Consider the following 21303-nt stretch of genomic DNA (forward strand, 5'->3'; position numbering starts at 1 on the left):
ATCCCATGCTGGAATCCCAGGCATGGCACTGTGGTGGCACAGTTCTAGTGCCCCGATGACTGCCGCATACTCCACACCCCTGACCCCTATTTCCCTGTTGGTCAGTACCGTCACAAATCCGAAAAGCCTCCCAGCATCTCCATGGTGACTGGCCCTGGCTGAACAGATGGCCTCAGTGTGCTGAGCAGCAATTAAAGAGGGGAGAGTGCAGAGTAGAGAGAGAGAGAGAGAGAGAGCGAGAGAGAGAGAGAGCGAGAGAGCGAGAGCAAGAGAGCGAGAGAGAGAGAGAGAGAGAGAGAGAGAGAGGAGAAAGTGGGTCAGGATCAAGGGGAGTGCGTCCGACTCTACTCTGCTGCACGTTCACAGTATAAACACATACACATGCACTCTTACGTACTCATAAACAGACTGACGTGTATGTCTGTGCACACATACACTCATGCATCACTGCATCCCTCGTTCCCTGAGCTCTCCCTTCCCTTAACAAAAACAAAAGCCCTATCCATCCCCCTCACATCACAGAGGCACAGTGGAAACACTGCACAGGGCTTAAAAACCTTGGATTCTACTGGAGAAAAGCACTGAGAACTCATTCCCCCAAAAATAGAGAGGATCTATCGATAACATCCAAAGTCAGAAACCCCAGTCAAGAGAATAACGCTACCAAATCCCAGCCAATTGGCTTAACCCTTTCCACTTCCTTCCCACCTCCAACGTCTTAACTCCACTTGATTACTTCCACTAGAGCAGCATTCTGACACTTTTTTCTTTTTCTTTTTCCAGTGGTCATTAATTCACAAACAGTGGGGACAGAAGCTCGCCCTTAACACCATGGGCCTATATCCAGCTTGCATCCATGTCCCAAGTTTACCAGTTTGGTTCCACCAGAACCTACACATATCTACATATGAATGCAGGCTCAACCTAAGATTAAATAACAATAATTCACCAGTTTAATGACAATATTATTTTATTAATCCATATGTTGCATATAGCTTAAACATGTGGCATAGATCAAGTGTTTGTTGAGAGAACGTTAAGGGGTTTTGGGGTCCATACCACCCAGAGGATAAACAAGTGGAAAGACAGAAAAAAAATAGGGAAAGAGAAAAAGATTAATGAAAAAAAAGAATGAACATATTTTTTCTTTAAACAGTTCTTCATCTAGCCAGAAGTCCCTTGCTGCTCAGGAACATGGCTTCGGCTCAGGAAGACGATCTAAGAGTGAACTGCAGTCAACCCTGAACAGGGGAGTCATTAAGAGTTATAACACCCCCCCCCCCTAGAACTCCTAGTACATCCCCCACAGATCAGGCATGTAAATCAACAAATTCCGTTTTCCATGAATTAACAAAGGAAACGTTTAGCTTTAAGCCATTTTACAGTATTCCTCAGAACTTGCCAGCATGGATGGGTCACATCCAAGACCTTGTTGTGCTTCTTGCAGTAATAGGAATAGTAAAGGGAACTATATCGAGTTCTTTTTTCATTTAATTTTCATCATGAGATTTGATTAGCCCCTTCCTCAGTGTGGGTAGACAAACAACAGCAGTGATTGAGCAAATTAACTGTTTGGATTTGGAGAGTGGTGAACAGTGGCAGCACCAACGCTCTTCATGGCAAGGGAACTTTGCCTCTGACTCTTCTTAACCTCCACAGAGCATGATGGAAGAATAGAAGTAGAAGCCATGCTTCAGTAGGCATCATAGGGTGCTACATTGTCTCTGGCTATGTGCATGTTGTTGGGAGGTGGATTATTTAGCTTGTATGAGTAAATGCCCCTCCTTCTCCCTAGTCAGATATAACTCTTGGCACTGACTGAAGCACAACAAGGACTTGGCTCCCCACGTTAACTGGCTCCACAGCTTTTTGTGGCTTCCATACTGGCTGATGCCACAGCTAAACCAACCGCACTACGCCTCAAGAAACGAGCCAGGGATTAACCTCCCATTCAGCTCTCCTGGCACAGTGGCTCTCAGAAGGTGCGAAGGGAGGGGTGAGGGTGGATCCACTGTGAGAATGAGGTGAAAGGGTTCTGGAGGAGGGAGGGTATTGTGTCTTTGGCTTATCCTCAGGGAAAGGAACTATACCTGCTGGCTCAAGGAGAGTCAATCCTCCACCTGTGTAGATACAAGCATGAGTTTTTGTCGACCCAATGTCTGAGTGTGTTTCACAACTTTCACACAATGTCGCCGGCACCTGGAACTGGTCACAGGGACAATCTCCACAAAAGAGTTAAGTGCCTTGTTCATGGGCACAAAGGTAATGGTACATGGTCTTCCTTGTGAGGACACTGATCCAGCAACCTTCTGGGTTACCAGCTATGGCAACAACCTTGACTACTACATATAACCTTTTGTTTACCATATATAGGCCACCACTGCACATATATCCCACACACATTCATGATGTCGATTACCAATTTTCTAAATGGATGTGAGTCAATGTGACTCTAGCATTAGGATGAATGCACATTACTTTTACTTGGGGGAATTTAGCTACATCACACACTAACTTTGGAATAAAATGATCCACAAGATAAGATTTCAGGGCTTTTAATATCAATGCACACTGCTCTCTGAGACACCAGGGACACGCACTATTATTGTGAGAGAAAGGAACCACACCCTGTCGCAGGTGGCACTCAGGTGATTTAATCACAGATGAGGCGGCAGGCTTTATAATGCACTCAGGGACAAAGAGTCCCCCCCTGGGCCAAGAGTAAGAACTGCCTGGGGCAAGTCAGGGTTAAATGACTGAGTCTATTCCAAGAGTGTGGCCATCATAATGCCTGAACAGAATATTCTTCACTTCACTTTTTTTTTTCTCACCTCTCTTTCTTCATTCTCACCCTCTGTCTGTCCCTTCTCTACCACAAGAAAGGATGAAATCTACAAGCTTTGCCCTCTCTCTGTTCTTTCTCCAATCTCGGTTTCTTTTTTCTTTCCATATGTAACTCACATATGCAAGTTCTGTTTCAAAATCTAATTAGCTCCCTACATAGGCAGCATTTTGAGGTGTCATAATAGTGCACCAAACATGTATCATAATACTAAAAAGTATTGATAGCTCAGTGTAGTGTTGTCAAAAATACCTGACTTTGGGACCAAGTTGGTACTGAAATTTTAAAAATGTGACACTTTCAGCGCTGTTGAATGGTTTCGTAAACACCTCTGATTGGCCATTGTGTTTTCGGCTCATCAGATATGTCTGTGATTGGCTACAATGATCAACGCTTCAAAAACATGTTGTAAATAGACATCAATGACGCTCTTCACCGAGCGCTCACACAGATACACACGGGAGCGTTTGAAAGCAGCAGCGGACTGCTAGATGCCTGTTTTCAAACGCTCCCGCTTTTAAAATGCTTTCAAGTTCAAACACTTCCGTGTGCTTTCAAATGCTCCCGTGCGTTGATCATTGTAGCCAATCACAGACATATATGTTGAGTGCGTGAACACAATGGCCAATCAGAGGTGTTTACGAATCCGCTCAACAGTGCTCAAAGCGTCACATTTTTAAAATTTCAGTACTAACTAGTATTGAAGTTGGTACTTTTGACAATGCTAGTTAAGTGTAAATACCGGATATTTTAGCCAATAATGTATGTAATTTATTTTAATTCTCATTAGACTAGTTTTTAGCTTTGCAACATCAAAATCAACAGTGAATCTGGTCTCCCATGCATAAAGCGCAATAATTGTATGATATAAAGAGTAAAGTAGAGATTTACAAACAAGTATCAGCTTTCACTTCCATTGGGAAGTTACCTTAGAAGAAAGCAAGGCAATTCACTTGTTTTTTTATTCATTCATTCATTCATTCATTCATTTATTTATTTTACTGAGCTACAATGGCACCTGTACTAAACCCCACACTTACACAATAAGGTGAATTGTGATGTGAACCCACTACCCACAGACACGTGAAACACAAAGTTCTAGGATGGTTATGGATGTGTGGGTGCATTTGGGCAGAATTTTTCCCTCTTTAAATAAAGAAGTGACATGGAGCTGTGCAGCCATGCCTGAAACTGGTGAATCAATATCAGACTACATTAGTTACTCTGGCATCAGAGCCTGCCAGGCCAGCACAGGATCAATGCCAAAACAGCAAGCCATCTCTCGGTTTATCTTTCACTCTGCAACTCTGTCTATATCTCTCTACCTGTCCAGCCAATCAGAACAATTTCAGCATGAATGGAAAGTTTACTCTATCTCCGAGCAAGTAATGCAAAAAGACAGCCTTTCAATAAACAAGGATCTGGATCTTTGGTCATAGCGGATATAGGAAAGAAAATTCTCTCACCTTCAAATTTTACATCTCAATCAGTAGCTAGTTTGGGATTTCAGAGCCGCTGGAGATAGCTGAGAAGGTATTGATCTTAGCTAGGTCTATCCGGGTGCTGGCTTGAGTCAGAGTAGAGTCTTAGCAGGACGCAGTGGGAGCGGACGTGCGTTGTCGAGCAGAATAACTAAACCTGTGTTTTATTTATTATTATTTGTCTTCTGAAACAGACCCATTATCCGTCCCTTTCCTATTACAACTATAGTGTTGCTTTAAAGCATGGCCTGCACTCTTAACAAGTACGCAGCCTGGAATATCAAACAACTACCTAGCATAACTAGAAAGAAGAACATTTCATCCAACAAACACCTTTTTGTCTATGGTTATTCTTGTTGTGTCTGTCTACCTATCCGTGGAATTCATAACTTGAAACACGTTTCAATACATGCAATTGCGACTCTTATATGCAACTTTAGATCTGCTTAGCAACCACAGTCCTTGCCTTTTCTTCACCCAAACTTCTATTTGCCAATAACACCCACACAAACATACACACTCACACATCCATCCAATACAGAATCTGTAGATTTGCTGTCCCCTTGGAGACAGAAGAGGCAGGAAAACTGCAGCCATATTCACAGAATTCCTTCTCTCTATTCCCCTGACTGACACTTTCACACAGGCCAGTAATCGCCAGTGCATGTCTCTTTTAATGGAGGCACATCAGCCCAGCTGCCTGTAGTAAATTGACTTGTTCAGTCTGAGAGGCCTGTGTGTGTGCGTACATGTGTGAGAATCTGATATATTTTATTTCAGAGGCATACACAGGATTTTAACGGAAGGCCTGGAATTATCCAATCGCTCAATCCCAGATCAGTGCTCTGACTAACCGCCCCACTTCTCTAGCGTGACACTATTACCCCTGCTGGATGCCTCTCGGCAGAGCCCTCACTGGTTTATCTCAAATGGAGCCTGTGAAGTGGAAGACTCAACATAAACCCTTATATAGGCTTTTGATTGACAGCTATAAAGCTCTCCTATACTAGAAATATATTTATTATAGGAAAGCACTGATACAGAAATCTGTAAAATACTTTATATATTTGAAGTATATTATATGATTTATATATTTCATGAAATTTCAAATACATGTCTAGATATTTATATAAATCATTTCTATACTAATTTGTCTTGTATTTTGATTTGCCTTTTTTTAATATTATTATTATTATTATTATTATTTTTTTTTTTTTTACAGTATTTAAACTAAAGCGCCAATCTACAATATCATGTTTCATTAAAACTAAAACATTATAAACTATGTTATAAGTGATGGATTACTGTTTAATCCTTTTGAAACCTGGCATAGAAAGTGTATACTGTTCGAAAGGGATATAAAGAAGATTATTATTAATAAAAACCACATACTCTGTGCTAAAAGTATATTTAACAAAATAAGGTAAACAATTTGGTGCGATTTCAGTGAACACTGGAATTGTCAGTAATATGTAACCAATTGTTTGGTATTCATGTTAGAAGCATGACTAAATACTTTAAGACATGAAAGAAAATGTTCTGAGAATATGGAATTTCTTTATCCAGAATTTAAAAATAGTGGATGCAGTAGCCTAGATTAGTCATTTACTAGCCATGGGCAGCCTGGAACCCCATACTATCAAAACTTGGGAATTTCATGAGTTTGAGCAAAGTTCAGATGTTCATGTAGAGAGACAGATGACAGTGACAGACAGAACAGAGAGAGAGAAATGGAGGGATTATTAACACTGACCTCTGAGAGGATTTCATTTAAATGAGGAATCCTAATGAGCTGATCCATGAATGACACATCCGGGACTGTGAACTATTCACAACCGAATTGAGAATGTATTGAGAATTCAAATTCAATTCCTGAATTTGAAATTATTTGAATTGAGGTAGCAAACAGGATGCTGAAATGAAAATCTGATTAAAACCTGGAAGTAAACAAAAAGTTTAAGATATATATTTTATATATATATATATATATATATATATATATATATATTTTTTTTTTTTTTTTTTTTTTTTATTCGGCACATTCTTATGCTAGTATAATTTGTAATGAATAAAAGGCATTAAAAATAAACAGGAAAAAAAAAATCTAAATTAATTAAAATAGTTACTGGACTAATGAAATTCCTCTCTTGTGTGACTGGTACAATTGTAATTCCTTTTCTTGTCATTCTAATTCATCATCCTGTGGCCAATTCGATTCAAATTCCTACTCACAAATTGAATGGGAGCCAATTCCTGAAATTCTGCAAGAAAAAGCAGAGAAAACAAGAGAAGCCAACTGAGGGAGGAGGGGAAAACACTGCAGTAATACAGCTGAAGTATCTGTTCAGTGAGTGGAAAACCAAGGGTGGGAGGATGGGTGGGCTTAACTATTTAATCTCTAAATCGAGATGAGAATCGCTAAATCAGATTAATACCAAATCAGAACAGCACAAGCAAGATCGGCTCCCATTTATTGATTTCCTTTTTCTTTAGTCGACTCGAAACAGAACAGGATTTTCAGGGGTTTGAAGCAGAAAATTGCAGCTGCGCTTTGCAGATAAAACAAGAACTCCATTTGGACGGATGGGAGGGAGAGGTTCGTGTGATCAGGGACCTGGAAAACAAGTGTGTGTACCAGCGCCGCATGCATACGCACAGAGATGGTCGCAGGTGCACGCAGACAAATATGTTCTGCGCTGAGACATCATAAGGATGCTGAGGCTAAAAGTTCCCAGCGCAGAGTCACTCTCAGGTCAACCTGATGCTAAAAAGCCATTCCCATTAACACACTTCACAGGCCCACCTAAAGACCCTCCTCAAACAAAGAGAAAGAGGAAGCGCTTGCGTGTGTGCGTGCATGTGTGTTAATTTAGCACTTACTCTGTTTTTAGTGTTATTTGTGCAGTCAGCTGTGCAGTGGAGAAACACTCTGCTGTCACATCCACTCCATTATTTAGATCAGGAGCTCTCACTCATGTTTAATTCACCATCGAGCGGCTACGCCGCATCTAGACAGAGCCGCACAGCACCACCTAAATGTGCACTACAGACTCAGCCAAAAAACACAGTGGTGGAAGTCCTACAAATGTGACAAATTAAGAATTTGCATTAAAAAAGGAAACCGCTTTTTTAAGTAAAACCATTTATGTAGCTCCAAGAGACTTCTCAGGGAGAATTCTGGGTAGACAAAAAGTCATTGTTGTATATTTGCAAATGCAAAACATGCAAATCCCATACTAATGCATGAGACATGCAGCTTGAAATTCCCCATCTTGCAGGCCGGTTGTGAGTGGAGAATGCTGCAGACTACTATAATCTGGCGTACTTTACTGCAACGGTATGGAATCGCTCAATTTGGGTCTCTTGATAGTGGATAAATGTTAAAACTTCCTAGAACTTACTAAATAAACATACTTGAGAAGCTACCATGAATAATTTATTTCGACTAGATATGTACATTCACAGAATGTATCTTCAGGGGCTTTCGCGAAGGAACTAGGAACTAGCCCCCAGGGTGGTTCCCCGAGAACTAATGTTCTCCTAGGGTCATTTTCCTGGTTGCATTCGCACCACCAGTAGGAACTATGAAGTGACGTAAGCTGCACTTGTTGTTGTGACTTTTATTTTGACGGCGCTGAGAACGCCAGAGCCTGAGCACACAGCGCTCACATTCTCTGTCTTCACTGGTTTATGATTTGTTTAACAGTCTGTCTAATATGCTATTAGATAGACCTGTTATACAAAGAAAGACAGTATATGAAAAAGTATAAAAAGCAGAAATACATAATCATGTTTCGCTTGGTCCCCTAAAAAGTTGCGATGGATTTTCCCCTTAACTCGAGAGGTCCATTTATCATTGTTTTCCATGTTCGTAGATTTAGTTTGTGGAGTAAATACATATGCTATAAATTGTGTGCGTACACAGCTTTTTTAAAAATGGCGGGTGTTTTGCGTGCGTTCACCATACAATTACGTCACTGGTAGCTCCTAGGTTAGACCCTACTCTGAAGTAGGAGCTAATTTAGTTCCCCCAAAAGGAGTTGCTAGAACTAAAATTGTCCCTAGTTCCTGTGGTGCGAACACAGCAAAATCCAGGTACTTCCGCCAATAGTTCTAGAACTATGAAAAGGTTCCTCCGAAAGACCCGTTTTAATGTGAAGGTTTTTTGTATTACTGCCTGACTTTTTTTTTTTTTCCATTTCCTTTTAAGAATAAACAAGCTCAAATGTGCCACTGCAGTATGACAAATACTCTTGTATGTTCGATACAATCTATGAAAACAAGTCTTAATATCTGTGTTGCTTCAAGTAAATGCATCATTAAAAAGATACTTAGACATTTTTTTTACAGAAAAACAAAAACTTTTGCAGTTTAAAACAGCATACAGATGGCAAATAGCAATGAAATGATGTTTTAGGCAATTATGTTTTTATAATACACAAAATATACATTCTACGATGAGCCTCATTTACAAGTGATTTTTGTGGTGAAAAGAATGACAATGACGCTTCACAAACACAATATGGCATTTGGTTAAACTGGATTATGACTGGTTAGGGAATAAGATGCAGGTTTTTGTGATTTAAAAAAAAAAAAAAAACTCTTGAAAATGACAAACCCATAATAATAAGATACAAAAATTAATTGCGCTTGCATCAAAATTCCCACTGTGCACAACATTGGAGTTCCAACCAGCGTCTCAAAAGCTGCTTTAGCAGTCTGCAGGGGTTGCTAGCAGTGGTCCATGAGGTAAATTCACCATAGTAATATTATTTGGCTGTCACTCTCACTGTTCTTCCTTAGCTCAGGGCGGCTTTCTATGCATCACCCCGGTACCAAATAAACCCAGCTATACTCCAAGGGAATTGGATGGAGCTCTCATCTGCATGCTAATGTTTAACCATCCAACCCAAATGTCTGTATAATCACTTTCACAGCAGAACTCCATCCGGTGAGCGTCCCCTGCCAAACGCTGTGCCATGTGTCACTGTCAGACAGTTACGACTATCTCTCTCCAAGGAGGACAGACAAACAGACTGAAAGACATGCAATAAAAGACTTTTCCTGGCCTACATGTGACCTCTTGGGGTTAAGCAGCACTTATTGAGGTTTGGCTGATGGGTTCTGCAGGTTTTTCAACCATACAAGCTCTATGATCCTTTGGGAAACACCTGCTTCTGATCAACGTCCGCTTTTATGACCCTGCTTCATCTGGCTTTTGGTTTTCAAAAGATCCACTTCAAATAAGAACCCATCCCTGTCTTGCAATTACAGGCGCATGCAAGGCCAATCAGCACAAAGACTAAACTGTAGACCATTGAGGTCAATTTCATTGTGAACAAGCCAACTGTAAACAACTGAAAACAGCTAATAAACAGTGCTAATAGTGTTTTTTGGCTTAGTAAAGAACAGTAAATAACATATTACATTTGTATACAATTAATATTACAAAACTGACAAGGAGAGCAACTACTTGAAGTAAATCCTTCCCATAGTTGATATCAGAATGTCCACAGCTAGTCTTTCACACAGTAAGCACCAATAAGCAACAAGCCCGCTGGGTAAACAAAATCGAAGGTGTATGAAAGCAAAATTATTCAAATTTTGCAGAATCAAGTTTGCATGGTGCCAAGTTATTACTTGGATTACATTTCAGAGCTAGACAAATTCACATTCTGAATAATTGCATTTCTGCGGTTGATGCTCATCCATCATTGGAAGTGTTCATTCCCCAAAAATGTTTAATCCAACTAAGATGGGGATTTGGAGTTGAGAAAATCTCTTTAACCAGCCTGAAAGGCAACGATCTATATGAGTGAATATACCACACAGACTTGTCCCAGCCTCCTTCATCCCCAGAACGCACAATACAGCGAAGACAATTGAAGAGCAATGAGAAAAGAAGTGAGGACTTATAAATTATAATGACGTCACAACAAGTAACTGTGCTTCCGGGTTCATCAGACAAGCAGCATTTAGTGATCAATATAAGTAGCTCAACAGTTTTAGGTATGTTTTAAGGATTATATCATAGAATAATGCTTGGTAATGAAAATTATAATAAAGTAATACACATTGTGGTGCGTCAGCCATACGCATTCGACTTGCATCTAAAAAGCATTAACTTCCGCAACATAGTACACACTGTAAACCTGAATAAGTTGGGCTAACTTAAAAAATTTGAGTTAATCAGTTACAATTTTTTTGAGTTATGATGTTCCCAATTTTAAGTAAGCAGAACTATCAAGTTTTAAGTTTGTAGTACTCATGCATGATAATTGCTCCTAACTTGAAGTACTTAGTTAGCTAACTCATACACTTTGATAGCAATTAACATAAAATATTTAGTTAATTAACTTTTTTATTTTGAGGTCTTCCAAATCAAATTAGTTATTTACTTCACTATAAACCCTAACAAGAAAATAAAAAAAAATGCCAACTTGCTAATTTGCTAACATATTAACAATAGCATGGTATAGCACTTACTGAACGAGTACAGCAACTTAAAACATATAACTTACCTGTTCTCAAACCAAGCCGCATCTGTCACTTGTCACCATGATGGTAACTCTCTAAAAACCCACATTAACAGAAACTCTTCTAAATTAGCATAACAAAACATTAATCACTACTAAATCTCCCTTATCCATTAATTTTGCACAAAAAAAAAAAAAAAAAAAATTACCTAACACTTAATTTTAGCATTTACTCCCTTTTCGAGTGCCATGAGCAAAGCATGCTGGGAAATAGAAATCCCAGCCCAGTTTCAGTTAAACTTTAGTCTAAATTAAAAGAAATGAGTTCATACAACTCAAAACAATAAAACAGTTCAGCTTACCTAAAATATATCAGTTCTGTGAACTCAAAAGAAAAAGAAAGTTCTAAATACTCATAACAGTTAACAAATTAGTTCAGTTAAATTAACTTAATTGTTTTGAGTAGGACAAACTTAAATTTAAGCATTATGAGCATTAGGGTTTACAGTGCACAGTGACATGACGTACTACGCATTATAACGTAGGACATACCTCATTGTGTACTACTTCGCGGAAGTTACCGCTTTTTAGATGTAAGTCGAATGAGTATGGCTGTCGTGCCGGAAGCTTGTTATTTTACTTTTTAAAGCTTTTAAATAAGGATATTTGTCTTACACAAACACATCGATTCACTTTAGAAGGCCTTTATTTACCCTCCAGAGCCATGTGGAGTACATTTTATGATCCATGGATGCACTTTTTTGGACTTCAAAATCTCATCCTCCAATCACTCCCATTATAAAGCTTGGACGAGTCAGGATATTTTTAATATAACTCTGATTGTGTTTGGCTGATAGAAGAAAGTCATATACACCTATGACTTGTGGGTGAGTAAATTATGGGGTAATTTTCATTTTTGGGTGAACTAACTCTTTAAAAAAAGTTGAGTTACTTTAAACATTAAAATAAAATGGAAATATGCATTTTAAGAACAATGTGTGTTTTTATTTTCATGTCCTTCGCAAACGATATTCAGCCTTAAATTTGAAACCGTGTCTTCGGAAGATAAAATAAGCCATTTGCAACTTCAACTTCAGGGTGTATGAACGAAGTCATAATTTTGCCAAATCCTGGCTCTGATCCCTCAATAATGACAGAAATCTAGTTTATGGAAACAGGGTGTTGCAACCCCACACACAGCACTTTTTGATAATTACCAGCTCAATTTGAATGAAGCCATAATTTTTTAAAAAAAAAGCTCTTTTTCAATTTATCTGAAGAACCCGAAAGTGTCACCACCAACACTTTTCATGTCTACTCCCATAGTATAAAACCTCGCCTTTGCGACTATATTCTCATTATGATGACGGAAAGGCGGCAAGTACCCATCAAAGTAACTATAACGCAGAACTAAAAGCACAGCCAACTAATGTGACGTATTTTGAGTGAAGTGTTTTTTGTGAGACATTTGTGCATTGAGTGGATTGAGTATGCTGCTGCTGTTTTGGCACGGTCAATTTCATCTTAAGCACTGCTGTGGATGGTTCATGTTAATAGCTTTCTACGCTGTTAATTTCAAGAATGGCTGGGCAGACCCCATAGATCACTTCTGCTTGATGATGAGGGGTACATGATAACCTTTCCTGCTCTCTTACCTGTAAACCACACCTTACTTTGTTTTACACTGCAGTAATTAAAAGCTATATTTACCCAGATAACAATAAAAGTGGCTTGGTTCCAGAGCTGCCTTGCTGTCTACATAGAAAGCTCCTTTCTAAGGTGGCTTACTAACTGAAATTAAACCTCATAAGTGAATATTTAAGACCGTTCTACATAGACACATTTCTGTGAGTCATAAATGTAGCAAAGTGCACATGAGACTCAATTCACAATTGAGTTTGGCGTTAATTTGTTGCTAACTAGAAATGCACCAGTCGACCAGCCTGATTTTTCATTTTATTTTGGCCAATCTCTATTCCGAACTTGGCACAAACTGCATTGCAATCATTTCCTTTCTTTTCCTCTTACCTCCGTATAATGCCTGTTTATAAGTGCAGCGCAGGTTTGTGTGCAGCGGTAAACAAGAAAACATTATATTGCTGCTGTTCCATAATATATATATTAAGGTCAGTTTGACCTGTTACAGAGCAAATAAACAACAAATGTGCTTAATTTTTTGCTCGTCTAATTTTCTTGTAAAATTGAACTGGCAATGAAAAATAATGTTGCATCCCTATTGCTAATATTGTGATATCCTAATAATCATACAAGTAAACTGCACACAAATATTGGGTAAAATGGTCTGCTGAACATTTCTAAAGAGATGTTTCAATATTTAATTAATTTTATGCTGGATGTTGGACTTTTTAACTGAGCTGGTCAAAATACATTATGGGATTGCCTTCTCCACACACACAAAAAAAAAAAAAAAAAAAAAAAAAAATGTGATGCTGCCTTTTAGCTTTAAAAAAAAACAAAAAACACATAATTACATTTTGAAACTGCCTTCATGTTGGGAGCTCACCTATGATACCTTAAAATGTTGCCTACAAAGGTTTTGGAACAGAGCCAGTGTCTTTGCCAAGTCTACAGCATTTGAATAGAGCAAACAGATGCATTTGATAACTAGACTTCAGTACAGAATCGTGAAAAAATGTTTAATACTGAACAAGGACACTTTAAATGAAATACAAAAACAGTTTGCATAAAGCATATGAGATCAAGTTCAGTGGGAGAAATAACACAATTCTCCTTTGAAAAATAAATAAATAAAAATACGCAACACAAACTACAATCTTAACTCATTTAAAATGCATGACTAAACTCCAGTTCAATAAATGGGCGCACTGATAGATGAATTCAATAAATAGAAACTGGCTTTTTAATGCAACGCATTGTTAAACGCTGTCAAAGAAAAGCGGTTAAAAGTGTTAAACGGCATCAAAGCGTGACTGCAACTGCTAAAAACAGGTCCATTCACCAAAACGGTTTCAGTTATGTAATATATTCTGATGTGAATTGAAAATGGTTTGAATCGGTATGGGACTCATGTCAAGGCAAGTAACCTAATGCAAAAGTAATGAACACTTTACTTGGGAATAAAACAGATTTTCAACACATTTGGAAATACAATTGAGGAGTGTTAACCATCTGTCTGACTTTATCACAGTTTCTCATGGGTGGAGTGGAACAAGTGATGGTTTTACACCCACACGCACACACACACACTTGTTTGCCAGCTAAACCATCTATTGTGGGGGTCACAACAGCTTGTATATCACTTAGACCTTCAAAGAGGGCTGACATTAATAGGCTCACCTTTTGACCTCAAAGTGAATGACCAAATTCCTGTCATTGCACATAAAGAAAAGAGTAAGCCATTTGACGTGAAAGGGAGCAGAGCTTTTGCAGAAACAACGTGTATTTTTCCCCCCGCCGAACTCTTTTGCGCATTTGTAATCTTTCTCATACACATCCGTGAAAGACCCTGGGCAATCTGATATTGCTCATCGCAGCAATTTAGTGAGCATTGGCAAAACCCACAAATTAAAAACGCCACTCAAATATGGCTTTCACAGTCAATGGGATAATCAAAACACGCAAGGGGGGGAATATCACAAGATGTTCTTCTTCTCTCTCTTGATTGAACCACTTCAAACGAAATTCAAACATGATTCCTCCAGCCAAGAATATAATCCTGATCTTTTACATGAACCACAGGATCATCTCTACACAAATCAGGAAAGACTTTGTGATCAAAGAGCAGAACGCACAGAATCAGCTGTCGTGCTCTGCGGAAAGGGGACTCACGGGTAACAAGGCCAACCGGGTATTTGTTCCATTCTGTGACATTCTGGTAAGTAAAATATTAAAGTCGACCTAAAAATCAGAATTGACCCTATTCATTGTTCGCTCTATTTACAGTTTGTTGTGTGTACAGTTTGTTGTCATTTCATCAGCACACATGATTTCAAAGAAAAGAAACATAAAGAAAGAAATTACTTTCCTTTTTGGCTGATATCACAAATCCATCTTATGTTTGAAGAAAAAAATACACACCAGAAAATTGATTGAATCAGTTGATCAACATTTCAGAATTCCAACTGACTGATGTTTTGAAACTTGCCATTTGTAGTTGTATCAATCATAAAAAGAATTTCAGGGGTAAAAATGCAGTGACATCTATATTTTACATATTTTATGTACAGATTTCACTGATAAAGCATCTTTCATATTGTACATGCAAGTGCTTTAGAAACAGGTGAAAAAGCATTTTGGGCATTCAGCCATTTTCTATCCCAGATTAACTCCGACACGTACACACAAACCACTTTCGTAGGTGGTTCACCTTGAAACAGCCCTCTTAGTAAAATTGATGTTTGTGGTGGGCTCAAATTATTAAGGTATAGATTAGAGCTCCTCCATGAAATACTCCTTAAATCGAGCAAAACTATGATGAATGCTTATTTCTGAAGCTTTAAAAAGTTTTCCATTTATTTAATGGAAAAAAGTATTGCTAAAAATGTATCACAGGAGGAAATGACGATTTACGAATCAGTGATGGTTTGCCAAACACTGGAGGTTAGGAGAAATTATCCATTTAGCATCTGTTTTACTCTATAGGGAGAGCTATAAGTCATGTAATCACTATCAAACAGCACAGCCCGTTCCATTACTCTTCTCTTTCATCCTTTGCATTGCTGAATGAATTTTAGTCACAAAGAAGAGTTATCCATCCGTTGTGTTTTTATATGAACAAGGAGAATTACAGAACAGATATGTTGTATCACAGCCCAACATGTGTTGTTGAAATTCACTGTACATGCTTTATGACAGCATGCAGACATTTTCTGTGTTCCTGGAGGAAAACAGACATATAATGAACTAAAAGGGATATTTCACCCAAAAATTAAAATAATGTGACGAGAATATTATTTGTGCGCCAAAAAAACAAAATAATGACTTTTTAACAATATCTAGTGATGGCCAATTTCAAAACACTGCTTTGGAGCGTTACAAATCTTTTGTGTCGAATCAGTGATTCGGATCGCATATCACGTGACTTTGGCGCTCCGAACCTGATTCGATTTGTAAACCTCCAAAGCTTCATGAAGCAGTGTTTTGAAATCAGCTATCACTAGATATTGTTAAAAAGTCGCTATTTTGTTTTTTTGGCGCACAAAAAATATTCTCGTTGCTTTATAATATTAAGGTAGAACCACATGAACTGATTTAAATATGTTCTTAGTACCTTTATGGATCTTGAGAGAGGAAGTACCATTGCTGGCAATGCAGGCCTCACTGAGCCATCGGATTTCATCAAAAATATCTTAATTTGTGTTTTTTGAAGATGAACGAAGGACTTAGGGGTTGTAGAATGACATGAGGGTCAGTAATAAATTACATTATTTTCATTTTTGGGTGAACCAACCCTTTAAACAAATAATTTGTTCATGTAACTTCAACATCATGGAATGAAGTCATTTTAAGTGACCCAATTAAGTAGACTCCCTGACATGATTCAGGTATTCAATTTCATATATTCATTCATCCAGTTAAATTTAATATATCTTAGTGTCACACAACAAAATTATAAGACTGTAGTAGCTAGTTAACACATTTTAGCTAGCAATAACACACATTAGCATCTTAAATGCCAAGCGTTAAATGGGCATTCAGCAAAGCAGTTATGTAATTAACTGTATCAGCCCACAGCCTAAGCAAAAGCTCCACTCTTTTCCACAGTGGTAACCCACTGTAATTTAAATTGTTGTAATAATTCCATCATAATTGAACATTAAACACTATTACACACTATCAAGTTTCTCTCTTTTCTCATCTTGCTCAAAAATACATAAAATAACACTTAATTTCAACATTTACTCTCTTGATTGCGCCATATGCAAAACATGCTGGGAACTAGCAAGCCCCGCCCAGTTTCAATTAATGCAACACAAACCATTCATGTAATCCTAAAACAAACGGAAGAAGTAAACTTCAATTTTACATATATTTAAGTAGATTGAACACAATCAAATTAAGTTAGGACAAAATGTATAGAAATTGTGTTGCTTTAGCTCATTTTAATTAAGCAAATTGAAAAAGCAGCATTTTTTTTTTTTTTCAGTGTTCTGCAGAACATGAAAGAAGCTATTATGAAGAATGTTGGTATCCAAACAGTTTTGGTGACCATTGACCGTTATGTTCCACAAATAAAGAAAGTCATACAGACATGTGAGTTAATAAAGCATCAATCTTTGATTGATCTGGCCTAGCGTTGAGCCATTTCAGACATTATCAATAGATCAGAACACCCGAGAGATTCCTCAGGCCGCATTACAACCAACAGGCTGCAAATTGCCCTATTAATAGATTAGCCTGGCAGATTCCAACTTGGCAAAAAAGGGGGTGTGAATCTCAGAGCAGATAACATTATAAATTACGACACTTCTGCCCATGCTTTTCAACGGGAGAGCCTTGGGCGTCAAATCACAGCAAGCAGAACCGCATCCATATAATTCATTACGCTTCATTATTTTACTCAGCTTCACAGCACCGCTAAGTATTCAGCTGTACGTGTAGCTGCACGTGAAGGAGGGCAACCCTACCGGCTCTGACATGCATATGTGCACGTACAGTTGATTTATGCTGAGTGATTGCTTTGCTTCAGAAAGAGAAACAATAACCAGATGTCTTCTAAGACCCCCATTCCAGCTGTTAATTGCACAGGCAAGTGTCTAGTAAACACAGAACAGAGGTGAACAAAGAGGGATGTGTTCGCTACGCCCAGGTTGTGTATATCATTAGATTTGTAAGGTGTCTTGTCAACAGAGCATGCTCGGGTTTGTTTGCTCAAGGATCTTGTCTGAACGGATCTTTGCAACTTTTTGTATGCTTTCATAACCTCTCCCACCATTTTTATATCTTATGACTTTGAAGTCTTAAATTATAGCCTACCCTGCAAAGAAATTAATAGTTCTATGCATATCATTACTGTCAAGAAAGTTAAATATTTTGCTCCATTAAGTTACCAGCATTGCTAATAGTGAGAAACACAAGCCAATTAATTCTTTCTTTAGTCATCCCTTACCCACAGGAACAAATGCTCAAAATGCTGACTCTTTTATTATCGTGTGCCACCATCAACAATTTCACTTCTAGTTCCTTCATCATCTTGCCATGCAAGTTATTTGGTTTTATTAGATCATATGACAAAAGTCTACAGTAACTGAATCTGGAAGGAGCCTTACAGACACACAAACATTTGGTCACCGTGTGATTCAAACAAGACTGTTCTGTTTCTGGAATCGCGCCAAAGGAAACATGCTCAAGCTATTCGAGCTAAGATATTTGCAACTGTACAAGGTGCCATATATTACATGAAGCTTAGCGATAAAATCAACACCTTATGGCAAGATCTAGGCATTCTTTGAGCCTTGCAAATCTATTAGTGAAGCATTCTATCACTACAAAGAGCAGCAGTACATTAAGAAGCAAAGTATTCTCGAAATGTTTGTTTTTGAATGTTTTAATCAACGATGCAGGGATGTCTTTAATATTTAAGAGTGGAAAAGCGAGATAATAAAGGGAAGAATCAACCAATGAAAGGGGGTGCAAGGGTTATCAAATAAGCCTTTCATTCAGCTGACCCTGAACAGCTGTTTTGACTGGCTTAGTTTCTTCTACAGAGCCACTAGGGGCAGGCCGGAAAAGCGCTCTAAGACCAGCCGATATATCAGACAGTTTGTTTACAACATTAGAGGTCAGCAGTGCAGTATTGATTGGAAAATATACTCTCAAGAGCAGTTTATTAAAAGACACATAATGCTCGGCCAATAGCAGTACTGTCAGAGACTCTGGGGACGCACATGAATTGAATACTCTCTCTGATAAAGGAACAGGATGCTCTTAAAGGGATTTGAATTAGGTTATTATGTCACTCCATGTGATCTATTTGTTTTACAGGAAGGAAGGTTTAGGTATAGAGGATGAACGTGGGAGGGCAGCTTCTCTGATCTTCACAGAGGGGTCACGCCCATATATCACTCACAGACAAAGCAATTGCTTTAATCCGACAGCCAAAATAAAGTTAACTAATTCCAACTCATACTGATTTGTTGCACCTTAGAACATTATGAACCGTATTAATTGCCAGAACTAATTGGTCATTACAAAAATAACTGGAATGTTGAATCATGGGGGAAAAGGCAATGCAGCTAACATATTTTATTTTATTTATTTATTTATTTTTTTTAAATATCTTTGTTTGCAGCTTGTCACAAATTGTCATGTCTACTCAAATTTTTACTTGAGTTGGACAAAAGTTCACTTGAGGTTGTTGCTTTTTTTTTACAGTGTACTTTATGGATCAATGTTGACAAATAAGGATGCCTGAGATTATGTTTTTTTCCCCAAAATATTCATAATATTTTCAAACAACATTGATTAACTGTTTTGATAAGAAATAATAATAAAACAGTATGCATAAATGTTTCTTTTTACAGTCTAAACAACGTTACACCAAGAGGTGCTTGTATTAATTGTATAAAGTGCTATATATATATATATATATATATATATATATATATATATATATACACACACACACACACACACACACATTCATTATTAAATTGTAATGTGAGTGATTCATCGCTATGGGTTACTTGATCTAGCTTCATCCATGCCACTCATTTGACATCTGGCGTCAAACGATAGTCAAACAAAGACTAATAAATAAATGATCACTTTTATATGTAAACATGAATATCCTTTATTTCTAAAACTAATTTGAAAACGAACATCTTATTGGTCCCTTATATTACCTTAACTCTCCAATAATTCACAATTAACAAGCAGCACACATATTCTAGCGCAGCATCACTATCGCCATCTGCCTGTATCTCATGTTTTCATGCGATCAGTTCTAGTCAATTTATCTTAATTACGAAAACACTGTATCGTCAGAGGGTTTAGTCTAACTTTACACAGTTATGAACCTCATAGATTTTCTCTGTCTTTTAAAGACGCCGAATGGTCGTCTGACAAATGACAAAAGCGCTTTTTTGATTGACAGACATCCTTCATTGAAGCTCGTGGACTTACCTGGAGCGTTTACCGCGACCAACAGGACTATCCAAAAAGTCGCCAACATCGCCATCGCGCTTCACGCCTTGCGCCAAATATCCGATCTGATATCGCGATCTGCAAAGAGCGATCCGGTGATTCATGCAACTTCAACACAATCCACTTCTGTCCAGCCTTCACTATACGACAGAAAGTCAACTGTTATTAAAACTGCATTCAATGCAACGTCTGCAGAAGAGTTTAGTACAGCCAGGAATCTAGATCACATCCAAAGACCGTGTAAGATGCTGATCGAATCTATCTGATTCTGCAGATGAAAAGTCCGCTCGACGAGGCGGATAAGAAGCAGACAAGTTCAGGGATCCCGCATCCCAAGCGTTGAATCCAGTGCGGCTGCTCAACCCCCTCAAAACACAAGCTTAATAACAGTGCCCTGGATAACGGGGCGTTTAATGCATCCAATCCGTTTGCTCCACAATACAAGTACGTGTAATTAGATTCTTCTGTACTTTGTTTTGCGCAGTAGTAACCAGAATATGTCCTATAAGTCCCAACGGTCCCGGTCTGTTCCCTCAGTTTGGGAGTCTGGGGATTATCAGATTATTTTTGCTGAGTGCTGAAGATGTTTCAACGGACCTCAAATCCGTTCCGAACAATTTTTTCCCGAGAAAACGGACTGGTTCTCCAGAATATGGCAACAATTCCGTGGTTTGGCGCACTTCAGGCACTGCTGCCACAACCTGAACTGTTCTAATGTAGCTGATACAAGCGCGAGAAGAGATCCGAATCAGGGTGACGTCAGAAATGGGCGGGATTTATACTGTAGTGAAGCGGGAGTAGGAGGATTTAGTCCGTTGTTGCCATGTCTACTATTAATAAGCGACTTTGTGCTTGTTCTTGCATACGGCAATGGTGGTCTACAGTTTTTGTTTTATTTCCATATTACAGTCAAGTTTCTGTGGTTTGTTGGTGTACTAATGCAGCTGTCAATTATACCCATCTACTGTTTAAGTCACACTCTACCATAACGTCTTTATTATTTCCCCTGTTGTCCCATATTTGGGGCGTCAAACTGACAGTGACTTGCAGAGAAAAAGCTACTGGACATCATTTATATTCGATTTCTAGCGGCACGAGCGACAGAGACTAAGTACCTTTTTCACATTTCTGAGATTCTCAGAAGCGTAAGTCAACATAGTTGGGTAATCTTATAATTTTTACATTCCCATTTAATCCAATAGCAATAGATAAAATCATCAATAGCATTTCTATGAGTTTTCAAAAGAGAAAAAAAATAATAATTAGAGCTTGATCATGGTAGTCAGAACCAACACTATCTCACAACCAATTTGTACGTATTTTACGAGGTGGCTAATTCATACGAATTTGTACGACCTCACTCGTACGAAATCATACG

At 38.3% G+C, this 21303-nt stretch overlaps 1 protein-coding gene across 1 annotated transcript in view; it reads right to left on the reverse strand.

Moving 5' to 3' along the window:
• nectin1b (nectin cell adhesion molecule 1b) overlaps positions 1 to 20652 on the reverse strand; it is a 118937-nt gene extending 98285 nt beyond the window's left edge. Inside the window, exon 1 of the mRNA XM_051870018.1 lies at positions 19905 to 20652. Coding sequence (XP_051725978.1) covers positions 19905 to 19959 — 55 coding nt within the window. The 5' untranslated portion in view covers positions 19960 to 20652. The remainder of the gene's footprint in view (positions 1 to 19904) is intronic.
• Positions 20653 to 21303: the final 651 nt, after the last annotated feature.

This window comes from Ctenopharyngodon idella, chromosome 18, assembly GCF_019924925.1.
Source record: "Ctenopharyngodon idella isolate HZGC_01 chromosome 18, HZGC01, whole genome shotgun sequence".
Taxonomy (NCBI): domain Eukaryota; kingdom Metazoa; phylum Chordata; class Actinopteri; order Cypriniformes; family Xenocyprididae; genus Ctenopharyngodon; species Ctenopharyngodon idella.